Here is a 19,990-nt window from a genome sequence, read left to right as displayed (position 1 = left end):
ACATGCCTAAGTAGACCATCAGAATGGAGAGTATTTTAAATGGCAAGAAAACATCAAATTTCATCAAGTTCTTTTGAAATGTGAATTTTGAAATTTCATCAAGTTGTTTTCAGTTCTTACCTTGAAATGCTAATACACAATTAACTGTTGATCCTTCTACATAATGTTCAGGCATAGGAGACCATAAAAATGTGTAATAATCACGAGCAGTACTCCATCCAACCTAAAGGAAAGTAACAAAAACACAGATTAGAGTGGTATCTTATAGTATACTGTTTTTACTGCATCCTAAAGTTAAAATATGTGTTACCATGTTTATAAATCACTGAGCATTTTAACAAGCATGTCAAATTTTTATGATTTTTATTAAGCTATAAGCTTGTTATAAAAACCCATATATATTGAACAGCAGAGCTTCTATTATGTATTAAAAATGCAATCTGAGGGGCGCCTGGGTGGCTCAGTGGGTTAAGCCGCTGCCTTCGGCTCAGGTCATGATCTCAGGGTCCTGGGATCGAGTCCGGCATGGGGCTCTCTGCTCAGCAGGGAGCCTGCTTCCCTCTCTCTCTCTCTCTCTCTCTCTCTCTCTCTGCTTGCCTCTCTCCTACTTGTGATCTCTGTCTAATAAATAAATAAAATTTTTAAAAAAAATGCAATCTGAAAAAAAAAAAAATGCAATCTGATACTCAATTTCTCAAGAAGAATCTCAGCATGCACATGATCAAATATAACCACCTGTGTTTCCCTTAAAATTTGATTTCACTAAACTTAAGAGTTTTCCTTTTTGTTCTTTTCTTTTAGGCAGAGCTTGAATTTACCACCCAGACCTAAGCCAAGATCAAGAGGCAGACACTGAACCCACTGAGCCACCCAGGCATCCCCCCACTAAACTTCTAAAACTTCCTACTTTATGTCTCAAATTTCAGTGTAATTAGATTTTTCTATCTTAAACATGGTTAACTTCACCAATCTCTCATACCGAGTCTTAACTCCAGCCAACTGGTAAATTTTGCAAAAAGTTCCTTATTATCAAGATGTTTATATATACAAATAGAAAACCTAGGGGCACCTGGGTGGTTCAGTGGGTTGAAGCCTCTGCCTTCGGCTCAGGTCATGATCCCAGGGTCCTGGGATCTAACCCAGAATCACATCGGGCTCTGCTCAGTAGGAAGCCTGCTTCTCCCCCTCTCTCTGCCTGCCTGCCTCTCTGCCTACTTGTGCTCTCTTGTCAAATAAATAAAATCTTAAAAAAAAAAAGAAAAGAAAGAAAGAAAACCTATGTCGCACGTATATCTAAACCATTTTCAACTTATAAAATACACATTACAGATCTCAGTCTGTATCTTCTAGATGGACTATAAGACGTTAAATACTGAATATTAGAGATGTTTAAAAAGGTATACACAAAACTCATTGTGCATCACAGATACTGTGTTCTGTTTTACTTGTACAAAGTGAATGTTTGGGATAACCTCAAATCAAACAACTCTATCAGCGCAATTTTCCAAACAGCATTTGTTCACCTCACAGTTCTATATCAGATTTTGGTAATTCTCTGAGTATTTCAAACTTTTTCATTATTATTGTTATTTGTTATGGTGACCTACAACAGTGATCTTCAAATATTACTATTATTAACTGTTTTAGAGTATCACAGACTAAGCCCATAAAGATGATGAATTTAATATACATGTTCTGACTACTCCACTAACTAGCCATTACCCAATTTCTCCCTCTTAAGCCTCCCTATTTTCTGAGACCCAACAATATTGAAATTAGGCTGTTTATTAAACCTACAGTGGCCTCAAAGTTTTTTCACAGGAAAAGACAGATCTCACCCTTAAAATCAGAGCTAGAAATGATTAAGCTTAGTGAGGAAGGCCTGTCAAAAGCCAAGACATCCTGAAAGCTAGGTCTCCTGCACCAAACAGCCAAATTAAGAAAGCAAAGGAAAGATTCTTGAAGAAAATAAAAGTGCTACTCAGGCGCACACACAAATGATAAGCAGCAAAACAATCTTATCACTGATACGGAGAGTTTTAATCACCTGGATAGAAGATTAAACCAGCCACAACTTGCTCTCAAGCCAAAGCCTAATCCAAGGCAAGGCCCTATCCTATCTTCAACTCTTAAGATGGACAGATGTGAAGAAGCTACCAAGAAAGTTTGAAACTAGCAATGGTTGGTTCATGAGATTTATAGAAAGCATCTCCATAATACAGAAGAGTAAAGTGAAGCCACAAATACTAATGGAGAAGTTGCTGCATCAAGTTACCCAAAAGATCTAAGGTAACTAATGACGGTGGCTACACTAAATGACAGATTTTCAACGTAGATCAAACACTCTTATTTTGGAAGAAGCCATCTCAGACTTCACAGCTAAAGGAAAAAGTCAATGCCTGGCTTCAAAGGACAAGCTGACTTTCTTCTTAAGGGCCAATGCAGCTGATATTTTTAAGCTGAAACCAGTACTCATGTACCCTCTCAAAAATTCAAGGCTCCTTAAGAATTTTGTTAAACCTACCCTGCCTGTGCTCTATAAATGGAACAAAGCCTGTATGACAGCACATCTGTCTACAACATGGTTTACTAAATATTTTAAACCCACTGTTGAGACCTACTGCTGAAAAAAGAAATATTCATTTCAAAATCCTAGAGCTCATTCACAAAGCAGCTGTTTATTCAAGGGCTCTGATGGAGACATACAAGGTCAATGTTGTTTTCATGTCGGCTAATATAATATCCACTCTGCAGCCCACAGATCCAGAGTAATTTCAACTTGTAAGTCTTATTATTTAAGAAATACCTTTTGGGCACCTGGGTGGTTCAGTCAGTTAAGCATCTATGCCTTCCACTCAGATCATGATCCTAGGGTCCTGGGATCAAGTCCTAAATTGAGCTTCCTGCTCAGTGGGGAGTCTGCTTCTCCCTTTACCCCTCCCCCTGCTCAAGATCTCTCTCAAATAAATAAATAAAATCTTTAAAAATATATATACATTTTGAAAGGCTATAGCAGCTATAGGTAATAACTCCTCTGATAGATCTGGACAAAGTAGGCTAAAAACTATCTAGAAAGAATTCATCATTCTAGGTGCCCTTAGAAACATTCACAATTCATGGGAATAAGTCAAAACACCATCATCAACGAAGTTTGGAAGATGCTGATTTCAACTCTCATGGATGACCTGCAGGAGTTCAAGACTTCAGTGGAGGAAGTAACTGCAAATGTAGTAGAAACAGCAAAGGAACTAAAATTAGAAGTGGAGCCTGAAAAGATGTGACTGAATTGTTGCAATCTCATGACAAAACTTAAATAGATAAGGAGATGCTTCTTATGGATGAGTAAAGAAAACATTTGAGGTGGAATCTACTCCTGGTGAAGATGCTGTGAAGATTATAGACATGAAGATTATAGAAATGACACCAAAAGCATTTTACCCACAGTAGAACTTTTTACAAAACTGCAGTCAGTCCCCTTCAAACCCTAGGGGACTGACTGCAGTTTTGTAAAAAGTTCTACTGTGGGTAAAATGCTACAGAAAAATAGTTCATGAAAGGAAGAGTCAATGGATATGACAAACTTCATTATTGTCTTGTTTTTTCTTTTCCTTTTTCCTAAAGCAAATTCAACCCCAATATGAGGCTTGAACTCACAACCCAGAGATCAGGAGTCCCGTGCTCTACCGACTGAGCCAGCCAACACCCCTTTTGTGGTCTTATTTTAAGAAATTGCCACAACCATCCCAACCTTCAACAACCACCACCCTGACCAGGCAGGAGTTTTCAAACATCATGGCATGACCAGCAAAAAGAGAAATCACTGGAAAATTAGATGATGGTTAGTTTTTAGCAATAAAGTATTTAATTAAGGTATATACATTGGATGTTTTAGCCATAATGCTATTGCATGCTTAATAAAAACTATAATACAGTGTAAACAACTTTATAGGAACTGGGAAACCAAAAAAATTGTGACTCACTTCACAACTGTGATGTGGTCGTCTAGAACCCCACCCGTAATGTCTCCAAGGTATGCCTGTACTAGACATCCATTTGCAGAAAACTAAGAAATTATGCATCATCCACAGGTTTAGACTATACATACATTCTGTAATTCTGTAATTCTGGGATAAGATTACAGAACATTGAATCTGAAAGAATATTAGCAATCTTTATAGTCTCTAAAAGAGTGCTTTTAAACTGGAAGTACTACTTCCACTAGGAAGTGGTAATATCAGTGGTTCACAGCCCTTATTTCTTAATTATACAGAATTAGAAAATACCAATGCATAAAGGCTAAATAATGCTTCTTGAAAATCTGCTTCAGGAGTACTTGCATACAACTTGTTGCTAGGTCAAGTCACAGAATTTCGTTGTCAGTCAAAAGCATGTGAAACCATTTAAGACACTATTCATCTCTTTGTATGAGAGAAACTTGAGGAATCCATGACATGATCTACCTCATAAGGCTATTAGTGTTTCTCCCAGGAATGTTAACAGAATTAAATTAGATGATGAACATAAAACCAACACCCAGGAAGAGTGCCTGACCCACATTAAGCACTTCATAAATGGTAGTTTTTGCACACACGGTTTACTGTAGTGATTAAGAGCATAGGAAATAAGATCAGACTGCCAGAAAAGATCACTTACTAGCTATATGACTTCAGGTTATTTCTGTTCCCTCCTCTTTAAAATGAAGATGATAATCTCAAAGATTGTGTAATAAATAAGATAATCCCTATATAGATCAGCACAGTGCTGAGCACATTAGTATTCATTAAATGTTACCATTTATTAATACCCAGGACACACGCCTATTAGAGACAGTGATCTTGATCCTATAATATGCTCTCCCTCACTTCAGATCCCCCAATGCTTCACTGTCTCCTTTAAAAAAAAAAAAAAAAAAGGCCCAACTGAAGTTTTTCCCCCAACATATATGATATATGCCTGGTACAAATCATAGCTTGTGTTCTTTGTCCCCGTCCATACACTGATATTGAAAGAAGTACTATCTACGGATGCCAGGGTGGCTCAATCAGTTAAGCTTCTGCCTTCAGCTCAGGTCAGGATGCCAGGGTCCTGGGATCACACTACACATTAGCCTCTCTTCATCTCCCTCTGCCACTCCCCGAGAACACATGCACACTATCAAATGAGTAAGATCTTCAATAAATAAATAAATAAATAAAAGATGTTGAAGGGTTTGGTCCTTGCTGTGTTTCCACTAAGTGATTCACAATAGCTCAAGAGTATTATCAGTTGCCTTCTACAGCAACCTACAAGTATGCCTAACATATTTTGCTTTCCCTTATTGCCTAAGTCTGACCAATTCTTCTCAAGAAAGTGGTTGATGGTGCTCTAGGATGTAACAGGTACCCCACGCTGAGCCCAATGAGGGACAAAATGAAATCCAATCTGAGTACAAAATAGAAAACTATGCTTTCAAGTCCTTGAGGAAGAAATTAACTATGGATCTTGAACAACTGATCTTAGGTCACTCTTGAAGGGACACGTAAGGCATATATAGAAAAATAAATATAGGGCTACCTAGGTGGCTCAGTCAGTTGGGTGTCCAACCCTTGATGATTTCAGCGCGGGTCATCAGGCTGAGCCCTGAATCAGACTCTGCACTTAGCTGGGAGTCTGCTTCAGATTCTCTCCCTCTGCCTCCCCCGCCCCTCAAATAAATAAATCAAAATCTTTAAAAATAAATAGTCTCTCAATCTGTAAAGATACAAAGTACTGGCTCCTTTAGGATAGATAGGTAAGGCTAAACTCCCACATGAAAATGTAGTAGAAAGTCATAATGGAAAAAAAAGTAGACATCTGGAAATTATGTAAGACCATATGGCAAGAATAATAAATATCTAATTTATAAAGTCAATAAACAACAAAGTGTCCAATTCATAGCTTGTTTCTCTTTATTTTCCTGGTCATCTAGTTAGAACTTGATTGGAATTCAGATTTCAGAATTCAGACAGATTTTCATCCCTTAATATGTAAGGGAATTTGCCTTTTTACAAGCAGCAATGGAAAGAATTATTTAGAATAATAATCTTAAAACAATGAAAAATGGCAGGGAGAATGACATTACTTAGAACAATGGAAGTTAAAATTACCTATGCCTTTCAAAACACACTGCTTCTAGGAGCTACATTTGAATCCAGTGAAGAGGGTCTAACTATATTAAGGAAGGAACCAAAGCAGCCCCATTAGAACAGTTTAGTTTGGGGAATTACTATAGTACTGGGCATTATTCCTGTTACTAATGCAAGAGCAAAACAAGAGCAAAAAAGGAAATGAATGAACAAGGATAACATGGAAGAAAAAAAAAACCCACGAATATGTTCCCCCATCCTTTTTTTTAAGAGAGAGAGAAGGGGCAGGAGCAGGGAGAGAACATCTCAAGCAGGCTCCATGCCCAGTGCAGAGACCAACACAGGGCTCCATCTCACAACCCTGAGATTATGACCTGAGCCAAAATCAAAAGTTGGACACTTAAAATGAACCACCCAGCATCCCAATGTTCCCTTTAAATAGAATTAACATTTTAGAAAAAATGTTGGATGAGAAGCACTGATCAAAAAGTTAATTCTGAGAGGGCAATACAAAGAACAGAAAGACATCAAGATTACCGAGTAAAACTAAGATACTATAGAGAAACCTTGACAGAAAAACAGAAACATCAGGGAGAGCACACAAAGAGCACTTGTAAGGAGAGAAAGAGAATTCCAGTAGGGACTGATTTTGGGGAAGTGGCAAAAGGAAACAGACCTAAGACTTTAAAGTAGGAAAGAACTGAAAATGAATTTGCTGGTTATATGTGGATAAACATAAAACCTACAGAATGGTATAAAATAAGCCTATGGATTTTTAAAATCTAGAAAAATATACACCAAACTTCTTCACTCAAAATTCTAGGTGCTGAACCTTTCTGGACAAAGTCCTAAAAACAATGCTCAGCAATCTCTAATTCTCTATGACATTCTTCCATAGCAGCAAGACCAAATCATTTGCATATTCAAGCCCTCAACTCTTTAACACATGACCTTATTCCTCCTTACTGAATATACTGAAGCCATGAATGAGTTCCAGTCCAAATTCATTCAACTAATTGTTGATGAATCCCCACTGATTCTACTTATGGATTATTTCCCCAAACTGACTCCCTTTTCTACTTTAAGACTTATCTCACCTAGAAAATTAGGGCAGTCTGAATATTTTCTCAGTCTCCATTTTCTAATTTCAATTTATCCTACTCAACCCTCCAATATAAAAACACATCTCTAAATTTTATTTCTCTCTGCTTTACTTTATTCCTTAGCCAAATATTAAAACCATCCATAACGTGATCCAAACCAACCTTTCCCATTAATCTTCTAAAACGAATCATCTGTCCCAGGTAAATCAAATTCCTTAACACTTTCACAAACATACCACACATACATTCCCTTCACTCCTTCCCCCTTATTGCTACTATCTGGGCATATTCTCCCTGCTTGTCTTTCAATATTTTGTCTATCAAAATCATCCTATGGACAATTTACAGGACACTTAAGTGTTTTAATACACACAATGCAATAAGCAAGGCAATTCCACTTTATTAAACATTATTTTGGGGATGTCTGGGTGGCTCAGTCAGTTAAACGTCTGCCTTTGGCTCAGATCATAATCCCAGGGTCCTGGGATCGAGTCCTGCATTGGGCTCCCTGCTCAGCGGAGAGCATGCTTCTCACTCTGCCTGCCCCTTCCTTCCCCTGCTTGTGCTCTCACTTTCTCTGACAGAGAAATAAATCTTTAAATATAAATAAATAAACAAACATAATTTTCTTCCTTGAGTCTTCCCACATGTTCTCAAATTTTTACCAAAGGCCTGAAATTCCTACTGAGTTTTATAGTATTATCCAGGCAACTCTACAATCCAGTCTACACCATTATATTCATGTATATTTTCATCTCTTAGAGAAAAGTTACAGTACTTGGAATGCACAAGAGATAGTAGTTTAGCATTATCAAAGAAAATAAGCAGGCAATGACAAAAAATGAAATTACAGATTAAGTCAGAAAGAAACCTTACAAGGAGCCGCTTGTTGCTTCAGCAGGTAAGCATCTGCCTTCAGGTCCTGATCCTAGGATCAAGCCCCACCTCCACATCCCTGCTCAGAGGGGAGTCTTTTTCTCCCTTGCCCTCTGCCCCTCCCCCAGCTCATGCTCATAGGCACTCTCAAATAAAGTCTTTAAAAACGAAGCAAAACAAAAGGTTATACAGCACATTGGTGAAGTTATTTGGTCTCGGCATTATTCCACAGATGATGAAGAACCACCTAAGAGTCTGAAACAAAAGGAAGGTATGTTCAGATTTTCATATTTCAGATTTTTTATATTATAGTTTATATAGAGTAGTTTAAAGAACAGATAAGGAGGGGCTAAGAATGAAAACAAATGGGAAAAGTGACCTATTGCAGTAGTCTTAGAAAGAGATAAGGACGACATAAAATTAGGGCATTGATATTACAAACACAAAAATACAAAGGCAAGAAAATGGATAGAACTGGTGTTCGACTAGATTTGAAGGGAAGGTCATTAACTTCTGGATTAGGCAATAAGCCATTAAAAAAATAATTTGAAAGAAAAAGGTAAACATTCATCTTCTTAGAAACACAATTCATCAGCCTACATACCTACATACACAAAGACATCCCACTGCCCAAAATAAAAACCTACAAACATTTCAGCCTACAACTGAAGGTCTCCATGCACAGTGGAAACCTCCACTTTCCTAAATGAAGCTTATGTTCTAATCAAAACAAACTGTAACCTGCATCCATTAACATTCTTTGTGCCTTTGCTTATACCACTTTCCTGCCAGAAATGCCCCTTCCTTCCCTCAATCTCATTTCCCTATTCTACTCTTGTCTGACTCATTCTTATACAAAACAGCAATTCTCACCAAGTTTAACTCGATACCTGTATCTCACATAAAATCAAAACCAGCACTGATGTCATAAAAATGCTCACAATGAATGCTATCTCCTTTCTGGAATTTGACTTAAATAACTTAATGACTCCTCTAACAGGCAAAATCAATGAAAAAAGGATTCAAAAAGGAAATAAGAGGTCATTAGATGCCAAAACTTTATTTATCCAATAGTTTTTCGGCCCTCCTCAATCTGAAAGGCCGACTTTAACTTCTAGATACCTTCTATGTGCCTAATTCTAGCACCTATTCTTACTTCTACTTTGTTGTTTAACTTACACACCAGACAAAATCGTATCTAAAACGTATTCTGAGGAATTTATGACATTTTGGCTGTTCAAAAGACACTTTTTAATTTTATTTAAGTAACCTCTACACCCAATGTGGGGCTCAAACTCACAAACCCGAGATCAAGAGTCTCATGTTCTTCCAACTGAGCCAGCCAGGTGCCCCAAAGACACTCTCGTGTTTTAGTTCTCCACTACATTCTGAAGAGCTGAAATTGCCAGAAAATCTCTAGCACAGTGACGCACCACCATAATGATCACCGCAATGTAATTTCAGGCAAATATTATAAAAAATGACCAGCCAAATGTAAGAACTGGGATTCCTGCCATCAGAAAGCTTACTATTTAGTCATGTAAAACAGAATACTCTTATAAAAGCATAAGACAATATGAGTAATATTTAAGCAATAAAAGACAACAAAAGAATAACATGGCTGTAGCGCTGTATAAAATTACAAATGGGGCGCCTGGGTGGCTCAGTGGGTTAAGCCGCTGCCTTCGGCTCAGGTCATGATCTCAGGGTCCTGGGATCGAGTCCCGCATTGGGCTCTCTGCTTCCCTCTCTCTCTCTCTCTCCCTCTGCCCACCTCTCCATCTACTTGTCATCTCTCTCTGTCAAATAAATAAATAAAATCTTTAAAAAAAAATAAAATAAAATTACAAATGACTGAAGAGAGAATGATAAAGCAACTCAAAGGAAAAGATCTTTTTTCAAGTAAGTAAGGAATGGAGAAAATGGAAGGGAAAAAAAAGGTCCCAAGAAAGGTTTCACAGACCTTGAGTGACAGATCTTTTGATCAAAGAGGTGCAAGCCTGGTGAACCGAAGTTCTCAATACTTATTGTATACTGGCCAGCACTGTTAAATATTTCATGTTTACAAAACATTTAAGTTTACAAACATAAAAAGGGCCCTTAATGCAGAGTAAAGACAAGACTAATACAAGCTACTTATCAACCTGCTTAAAAAGAAAACAGTACCTACATGGAAGAAATATGAAAGAAAAAAAAAAAAAGATTCTCACCTTGAATATACCAACCCAATCTTTTGGATGTGGATGGATATATGGAGTTAAGGTGTAATGACATTCCAGGTGTGCATTAGGAAGATAACTCTTGGCCACATTTTGAAAGATAACATGGGCAAAGTTGGAAGTCTGCAAGGGGACTTCTTGAAAGGATGTCATTGTGAATCTGAAACAAGCAAACATATACAAGTTGAATGATACCAACTAACAAAAAACTTACACCTTCAGAAAATACATAACACTGAATGCAAATTACATGAACATCTGTATGCCATAAGTAAGATACATACCTGTAACTCCTCCTTAAAAATGTGATTAAATATAGAAATACAAACTGGGAAATAATTTCCAAAATGGCTCAAAAAGTCACATGGGGATTAAAAAATTTAAAAACCAAGATCCTCTCTCCCCTCTGCCCCTCCCTAACTAGGCTCACACCTGTAGTCTCCAAATAATTAAATCTAAACAAAAATCTGCAGGACACAAATATTTTCCACATTTTGTGCTCTACTTTTGAGAATAAAGGATACAACTGAGATTTACTCAAAAAAGCTATCTATACAGTATCAAAGACTCAGTACAATTAATACTGATTCTACACTACACATAACAATGATGACACTTGCATAAAAAATCTTGCACAAAAATCTCTGTGATGGGAAAACCGGGGAAAGATTTTTGCTAACCAAATTAATCTATTTTACTTCACAAACCAATAAAGTCTCTACAGGGCAAGACGGCAGTTAGTCTCTGCTCATATTTTACCTATTAAGAAAGCCTTTACTGCTAGAAGATCTAGGACAACATGCTTTCACAATGTTTCTTTTGCTGAAATGTTTGAATACTAAGGCAAATTTTTTAAGAATTTCAAAGTAATAAACACTTCAGAAAATACCCATATTTCTTCTTGTGTCTTCTCTGCTTCTGTTCAAGTACTGCTTTACTGAAACAATATACTGAACATCTCATCAGAGACTATCAATGGTGAACCTGGAAGCCACTAGGCTGGTAGAATACCAGCCTGGTTGTCTGTCAGCCTCTCCCCAACCTGAGCTCTGCCAGGATTCCAAGGAAAGCAGAGTGCATTCAGGAGCAATCCTCCTACTCCTCTGTACTAACAAAATGGCTTAATTACCAGCAGCCCTATTTCATAGAAGGATTTAACTGTCACTACCATGCCAAAGTCTTCAATAAAATGAAGAAGTAGCCCTTACTTACAAACACTGAGAACTCTGCCTAAAATAAATGAAGAGTTTTATTACTTTCTTTGAATCGTCTGAGCTAATTTCAGCTCAGAGGGACGTCATGTGCTAATAAGGTCACTGGTGATAATCTCTTCTCAAGTCAATGCCTTCATAAAGAAGGAAAAAATAACGGATTGATTCCAGTTTTCAAAACCTGTTTACTAATGGTTATACCAGTTAAGAGAAACTATAGCTAAATCAATGAAACCAACCTGAAGCAGATGATACAACTACCAAAACTGAGGCAAGTGAATGAGGAATATTTTTCTACAAAGAAAATGATTTAGGTTTCTCTAGGAAAACATTTAGTAAGAAGAAAATAAGGCTAGCTTAGAATGAGTTGCCAATGTTATAATTAAAAGTAATTTAAGAATGAAACTTTCTCTCACAACTTAACATGTTTCTTAAACTGTAATTATGTTTTAAGCAGTGAAGTTTAAACTTTTGTTTAACCTCACCTACACAATGTTTCAAAAATCCATAATCCTACCTTACACTTTTACCTCACTGAAATTTTAAGTAGAAAAATAGGAGGAAGGTATGCGTGCGTGCGTGCGTGTGTGTGTGTGTGTGTATGCTTACAAATGCTATCAAAAAGGACTAAAAACTACAGTTAATGGTATTTATTCATGAGGGATACATGTAAAGACTAACTTTTAAGCTGTTTGCCAGTACATATAAACACATTTTCGTTTCAAATAAACATATTGACATAAAATTTCATTTTTAAAGCTTCCCCCCAAAATTCAGGTTTTTAAAAAAACATGCTTCATCAGACTTTAAATATATTCAAGAGTATAAATCTTAAGTATACTATAAATCTGTGATCCTACTAACCTTTTCTCTCTCCAACACTCCAACCTTTTAAAAAATTTCAGTGCAATTATGACTACAGAAATGTTTTCCAAGTACTTCCACTCTCACTATTAGGTTTAAACTTTTTTAAAAATTAAATTCCAGGGCGCCTGGGTGGCTCAGTGGGTTAAGCCTCTGCTGTGGCTCAGGTCATGATCTCACGGTTGTGGGATCGAGTCCCAAACTAGGCTCTCTGCTCAGCGGAGAGCCTGCTTCCCCCTCTCTCTCTGCCTGCCTCTCCGCCTACTTGTGATTTCTCTCTGTGTGTGTCAAATAAATAAATAATATCTTTTTAAAAAAAAATTAAATTCCAATATATCTTCTAGTCATAAAAAGTTAACAAGGGTAAATGTAATCTCAATGTAATTACCACATGAATCAACCCATTTTAAATAGTAAAACAAAATCTCCCATATAATCCTGTTTCACTACTCACACAGATAAATAAAATGAAAAGATGGATAAGATAAAAATGAAATAATGGATAAGATGAAAATGAAAAGATGGATAAACATAAATGTGCTGATATTCACTGAAACTGGCAATTTATCAAGATGATTCAGACATTTATACACTATCCATGTGTGTGTACACATGCGCACGTGCACACACACACACGACACAAACAGCCCACTGGGGAAGTAATATACAAAGCCACTGCATCACCTTGTGGTAATGCTTGGTAAGTGTAGCTTCACTAACACCCTAAGAATAAACTGCACCTCAGGTGAAGAAGAAATATAGCCCCCCACACACACAAAGGGAAGTGGAAGCAGCTGTACTATACCAAATTTTGCTTCCCATTCTCTAAAGTACAGCTCCAGAAACATGAGTACATTAAGATGCAAGCCAAGGCTAAGCAAAAATTTTCCACTCAAGAATTAAAGAACCAAAGACATTCAGCTGAGAAACAGTCTGAAATGCATATACATGATGCCTGCAGTGCCCTCTTCCATGTTTACTACTAATTTCCCCAAAGGCCCAACATGTCTAGAGTTCCTTTGCATGTACTACACTGTAAGCTTTACACAATAAAATCTTTGATCTAAAATCCCCATTTTGTTATTTGGGGGATTCATCTATCTAGAGAAAAGAAAATAATGTGCAGCTGGCACTTAGTTAAGTAACTAAAATAAATGGGGTAGGGGGCACGAGGAAGGTGGAAGGTGGAAGCATGTTATCTTTATTTCTTCCTCCAGGAACATTTTCAAGCCCAAAACTGGCTTTTGTGGTAGTAGTTTTTCAGTGGCTTCCGATACTCAATTTCAATGGACCAGCCCCAAAATTTAAGTCTTAGTTAACTAAACTAGAAAATATATATACTAATTTTGTTCAGTGTATGTGACTCTGGTGATTTTTTTTTTTTCTTTCAAAGTCCTTATAAAGTCAAAGATAACTAATCATAAGAAATATCCTGATGTCCAAGATTTGCTTTAAAAACTCCCAGGGGGGTGCTTGGGTGGCTCAGCCGTTAAGCAGCTGCCTTAGGCTCAGGTCAAGAACCCAGCCTCACGCATCAGGCTTCCTTTGGTGGGGAGCCTGCTTCTCCCTCTCCCACTCCCCCTGCTTGTGTTCCCTCTCTAGCTAGATCTCTGTCAAATAAATAAATTAAATAAGTAACTCCTGGGGAAAAATGTACTGGGAGAAGTAATAAAACAAGATTAGTAAAATGGTAGTTCCTTTTACTATTTGTTCTCCTTGTGTGTATGTATGTAAGTAAAGTTAGTAATAAAATCTCCATGTATGACATACCACAATAGGAACACATTACATATAGTGGATGGCAAACTTAGCAAGAAGTTTTTTTTAAATCTTCAGTTAAAAGTACATGAACTTTTAGAATTATCTCTAAACTTCAGTCCCATAAGACACACAAATATCTGAAGGAAAAACTGTTAGACATTCTAATGGTTTTCAATTATTCATACTTTAACTCAAAGACTATCAGCTGGTTTATAGAGCAGAAAAATGTTATCTGCAGGGCGCCTGGGTGGCTCAGTGGGTTAAGCCGCTGCCTTCGGCTCAGGTCATGATCTCAGAGTCCTGGGATCGAGCTCCGCATCGGGCTCTCTGCTCAGCAGGGCGCCTGCTTCCTCCTCTCTCTGTCTCCACCTGCCTCTCTGCCTACTTGTGATCTCTGTCTGTCAAATAAATAAATAAAAAATCTTTAAAAAAAAAATGTTATCTGCAATCCTTCTGGGAGGCAGAGGCAAAGCCAACAATCTGTTAATTTGCACTCTTAAATACATCCGTATCTCTAGAATTCTTCACAACTGAGTGCCTCGACACTCTACCCCAGTGTTACTTATACTTTTACTCTATAGATTGTTTTAAATGGTTTCTCAAAAGCTGTAACTTGGCCCATACAAAGAGGGAATTTTTCTCTTTTTGTAGGGGTTTATTTGGGCCAAAATACATTTTAAAAAGCCAGAGAAGCCAAAATTTTAATTAGTGTGAAAATTCCATAAGGATAAAATCCAATAAACTTCGCATATGTATTCCCCAAATATTCCTCCAAAGAAGTACACGAGCATCGTTAGGACATTTCATAGTTAACATTAAATGGCTACAGTCATTACCATAAATAGAGGTACGCAACTTAAGAATGTGATGAGGAGAACAAAAACTACGTTAGGATGTCCTCTGAAGCTGCAAAAAAAAAAAAAAAAAGTAAAAAATAAAAGACCTAACAAGTCATTTCTCACGTTATCAAGTAATTTTTCCCAAGAGATGGAGCCTACTCTTGATAACAACAAAAAAAAAAGGCTTGGCCTCAGCCCCTTCTCTATACCTGAATTGTGCCTTGAGGGACAATCAGCCCACTCTTCTATTAACAGGTTATTCAAAAATCTCTTCAGACGCTTTGGAACTGAGCACCAAAATTATAATTAGCGCTCAGTCTGTAGAAATTTTACAATGAACATAAAGCAGAGTTGAAAAATTAAACTTTCCCATCTAAATCCTCGTCATAACAGCAATTCGTAACTCAACTGTGATGCCTAAAACGTAATATAGGAAGAAAGTCATCTGCCACAGTGTTTTCCAAACAAAATTATAGAAAAGATAATCTAGTGCATCAACAGTCACACACAACCCCACCCCCACCCCCACCCCCACCCAGCCCAAGCAAAAATTGCCCGAGGCGATGAGCGAGGGTCGGGACTAGCCCACAACTGCCGACCGGCGGCTGCTGGGTGTGAGGTAGGAGAGTTGTGAAATCAAGAAAAGTTGCCTAAGCAAAGACGACATTGACTCTTAAGATCCCTCCAAACACTACGCACAGGAGCCGTCTACAAAAACCAAGAAAAGCGTCAGCTAGACCTGTACCCAGGTGAAATACGCGAACCGGCCCCAACAGCTAACTCCGCCCCCGGCCCCCAAACGTGGGCGGCGCACTGAGTCCCCGCCTCTTTCTCCACTGGCGACACAAACCAAAACACCTGGGTTTCACCCCACCCGGGCAAACCCAAACCTCGGACTCGACCTGTTTTCCCAAGCGCCCACGCCGGCAGCACACACAATGCCCTCAAAACACACCCCAGAATTGGACCTCCGGCAAGACAGGTCCTTCTTCAGGGGTCCCCCGCGTCACTCGCCCCCGCCAAAGTGCCCAAGTTCCACACGGCTCCCCCAAACAGCGAAGGGCCTATCCCGGGGCCTCCCCGCCGGGTGGGGCGGCCACCCGCTGTTTTCCCCAGCCTTACTCCCCACCGAAGTTGCCCACACCCCCGTCACAATCGTAGTCCAAGAGGAAAAGTTTGTCCTCGAGAAGGAAAGCATCGTCATTTGGGTGCATCGTCACCAGAGATCATTCCCGAGACCGGCCAGGCCCCTACACTCTAACCGCTGAGGAGCGTATCACGAACCCCCAAAGAGCTCCAGCTGGAGACTGCCCCGCAAAAGGTGCTGCAGTTGGCCGGGGAAGGCGCTTACCCTGCGGAGAACTCCGGGACAGACGGAACGTTAGAAAGTCTTCCGAGCTTGCGCCGCCATCAGCCGCCGAACCCCTTCCGCCACCACAACCTCCCTCCACCGACCAGCTCCACCTCCCCTCAGAGCCAAAAAGCCGGCGCTCCGTCACTTCCGGCTTCGGGACCACCCCTTCCGTCGCCGTTGCCGCAGTCACCGTGCGGGGTGGGCCGGGCCTATCCCGGAAAGCACCGCCTCCGCCCCTGCGGCTTTTCACCTTCCCGGCCCGCGGAGCGGATAAAGTCCGGGTCGGCGTTTTAAACTCTTTGGCTTCGCGGTCTTTTGTCTCAGTCCTAGTCAAGCAGGGTCCGTTTGGGTTTACATTTTTCATTTTTTATTTTTTACTTTAACCGGAAAATTAGATAACTTAAGTTAGGTTGGAACGGTAGCCCAAAGATATATGGACTATTACCGTGTCATTGCCTGGATCTTAAAAACTAAGTGAATCCATTTATTTTATAGATCAAGAAGTAGGGAAACGGTAGAAGTAAAGGAGCGACCACATCCATAACCATGGATGCAACCCCTAACTCCCAAGGCTCTTTCCCAGCTCCTGGTCCAGGCCTGTTTTTGTTTGAGATTTTGTTCCCTCCTTGGAAGACCTCCGTTCTAGGAGCGATTCAGATCCAGAGCTCTATGATTCTATATGCTCTTGCTCCAGCGTGGCCTCTTTCTGCCCGCACTTGCTTTTATTATCTGTGTTCTTTTGTGTGTGTGAATTTTGTCCTATATTCTTTGTTCAACTATATTTTCTAATATCAATTTGGACTGTGACGTGTCTTACCTTCCTATAGTAGGCACTCAGATGGCATCCCGAGTTCACGGAAGCAAGTGTATTCTGTTCTAATGCATCATATTTCTGTTTTTCTATAAAACCCTTACAGAAAAAAAAAAAAAAAACGCATACCAATATCCCTAGTAGAGAAAGGATAATTAGATCACATTATCGCTCTAAATACAGAACATACACAATCTCATATACTTAGATTTTTACTTCCCCATAGTTAAGATTATCATCCTTTCGGTAATACAGATCCTGTGTTTGCTGATTTGTTTCCTGTATATTGAAATCTTTGAACTTTTTGTTCTGTTTGGCATACTTGAAGGTAGAATTTTAAAAGAACTTTAGAGCTCATTTACTACCAACCTCCTTATTTTACAGATGATGAAAATGGTATGATAATATCAGGAATCACTAATGTTACTATAGCAGTCTACATGTAGTGGGAATATCTGTGTCCATTAAGAAATGTAAATATAGTAGTGAACTTTATAAGCACAATTTTTCAGAAGTGTCATTCGGTATGTTTTAACCACGTTATTTATTTACATGCAATAAATCTCCAATTGCCACCAATTTTCAATTAATGAAATCAGAAAAACAATATGATTAATAAAGCCATAATTGGAAAATATTTTGTTATTTTTGATAATATCTTGAATTTCAGACCTTATTTTTCACATCAAGGTATTTGTTTAGGAACTTTTACTTGCTTTAATCCATTTAGTATGATCCCTTGAATTTTTAGACAATGTTGCTCCCAGCAGGATAAATATATAACCTTTCAGTATTTAATTGAATTTTTTAAAATTTGCCCTTTGTATGTATAGCAGTGTATTAGGGCCATGAAGGATATAGATCTACACATAGAACCTTTGGGCCAGATGGAATTCAGAATTAAGAATTTTTAGACTTTAGGGACGCCTGGGTGGCTCAGTTGGTTGGGCCGCTGCCTTCGGCTCAGGTCATGATTCCAGGGTCCTGGGATCGAGTCCCACATCGGGCTCCTTGCTCGGCGGGGAGCCTGCTTCTCTCGCTGCCTCTGCCTGCCTCTCTGCCTGCTTGTGTATACTCTCTCTCTATCTCTGGCAAATAAATAAAATCTTTAAAAAAAAAAAAAAAAAAGAATTTTTAGACTTTAGAAAAAGTATACTTAATGTTACATGATATCCCACGAGGTCTATAGCAGCACTTCATAATCAAGTTAACATTTTTAAAGAAACATTATGACTATTGCACTACTAAGTGGGATAAACAAAGCATACAGTCTTATTTCAGTTCAGATCAGGTTTTTCAGATAAGGTTTTGCCACTTTGTTACCATGGATTCAGGTCAAGCTTTACAGACAAATGAGTTCAGGTCAAGATAGGTTCTGCCACCAAGTGTTAAGAAAATATTTTATTTTCAAATTTTTTTTGGATTTCAAAATAATGAATAAGGGATAGTAGACCTGTTCAAAGACCTATTGGAAAGTAAATCCCTCAGCATCCCATGCTATTTCTGGAACAATTACAATTCTAAGTAGTTTCCAGATAGTTGTACTAATCTATCACATACCATCTATCCCATATTTTGACTGAGCAAATACCTAAAAGACACCATTTCTCTATTAGAAGAGCTTAGGATAACAAAGCAAAGAAAATAAATGAATCAGTGAGGATATGGGTGACTAAAATATAAAATACACTATAAAAATAAAGTATAAAATAAGATATTCAGAGATGGGAGAACTCAGTATAGGCTTATGTGAGCAGTATACTTTTTCTGAAGGAGGTAGGCCTATTCAGTTAAAATTAAGTAGAGTTTTGATGAAGAGATGGAAGGAAGAAGACTCCCAGTCAGGATATAAGAGCTTGGGCAAAGGATTCTGGTAGGGAGAAGATCCTTAACAAAAAGTAATCCCCACCTGTGGAGTACACAGTACATGCCAAACACTGAGACTGCCAGCCCTCCTCACAGCAACACTGTAAGGTATCACCCCATTTTGCAGGAGAATGTGGGTTAAAGTTAAACACCTTCTTCTCCACTAAACATCTTCCTCTCCTTTCTAAGGTGTCAGTACATCCTTGGATGACATTAATATTAGAAGGCCACCGTGTTGGCCTTCTAATTTGTTGAACCCCCTCATCTCAAATAATGTCCTCCACTCCACTACATATACCTATTTCCATGCTCATACCTTGGACCTTGTCACCATCCATAACTACTTTACCTTTAAAATTAAGCATTCTGGGGGCACCTGGTGGCTCAGTTGTTAAGCATCTGCCTTCAGTTCGGGTCATGATCGCAGGGTCCTGGGATTGAACCCTGCATCAGGCTCCCTGCTCAGTGGAGAGTCTGCTTCTCCCTCTCCCACTGCCCCTGCTTATATTCCCTCTCTTGCTGTCTCTCCCCATCAAACAAAAAAAATCTTAAAAAAAAAATTAAGCATTCTGCTCTTTGACAACAACCTTCTATTCTTCTAACTTCCTTATTCAAATGTGCCCACTATAACTATTTCTCAAACTCCTCAGGATCTCTAAACCATTCAGCTTTCTCCTTTTAATACTAACCTTATTATCCAACTCTGAGTCCATGGACTCTCATGTCATTAACATTATATCCAATACCCCATACAATACTTTGATTTTCTATCTTGTAGATTAAGTGCAATGTCTTGGAACAATTATGTTACAGACTCTGTAATCGTCATATGCTTTACAACTAAAGGTTATGTCTGGGAATACTAAGCAAAAACTTTGACAATAGAATTAAATGTTTTGGGACTCAAATGTCAATTGATAGATGAATGAATGAGGAAGATGTGGCATACACACACACACACACACACACACACAGAGGAATA

At 38.5% G+C, this 19,990-nt stretch overlaps 1 protein-coding gene across 4 annotated transcripts in view; it reads right to left on the bottom strand.

The window, feature by feature from the left end:
• The window catches only part of TAX1BP1 (Tax1 binding protein 1), a 79,602-nt gene extending 63,106 nt beyond the window's left edge, over positions 1-16,496 (bottom strand). For 2 of the 4 annotated variants that reach the window (XM_082749995.1, XM_082749997.1), the window contains exons 1-3: positions 16,329-16,496; positions 10,294-10,462; positions 121-223 (exon numbers count right to left, since the gene is read on the bottom strand). In XM_082749995.1, coding sequence (XP_082606121.1) covers positions 121-223; positions 10,294-10,455 — 265 coding nt within the window. In that variant the 5' untranslated portion in view covers positions 10,456-10,462; positions 16,329-16,496. The remainder of the gene's footprint in view (positions 1-120; positions 224-10,293; positions 10,463-16,328) is intronic. The other 2 variants (XM_082749996.1, XM_082749998.1) reach the window with 1 other exon arrangement.
• Between the last annotated feature and the right edge of the window lie 3,494 nt (positions 16,497-19,990).

The sequence above is a fragment of the Mustela nivalis genome, assembly GCF_964662115.1.
Source record: "Mustela nivalis genome assembly, contig: HAP1_SCAFFOLD_462, whole genome shotgun sequence".
Taxonomy (NCBI): domain Eukaryota; kingdom Metazoa; phylum Chordata; class Mammalia; order Carnivora; family Mustelidae; genus Mustela; species Mustela nivalis.
Note: the sequence above shows the minus strand (reverse complement) of the source record. Positions and strands in the feature narration are given on the sequence as shown.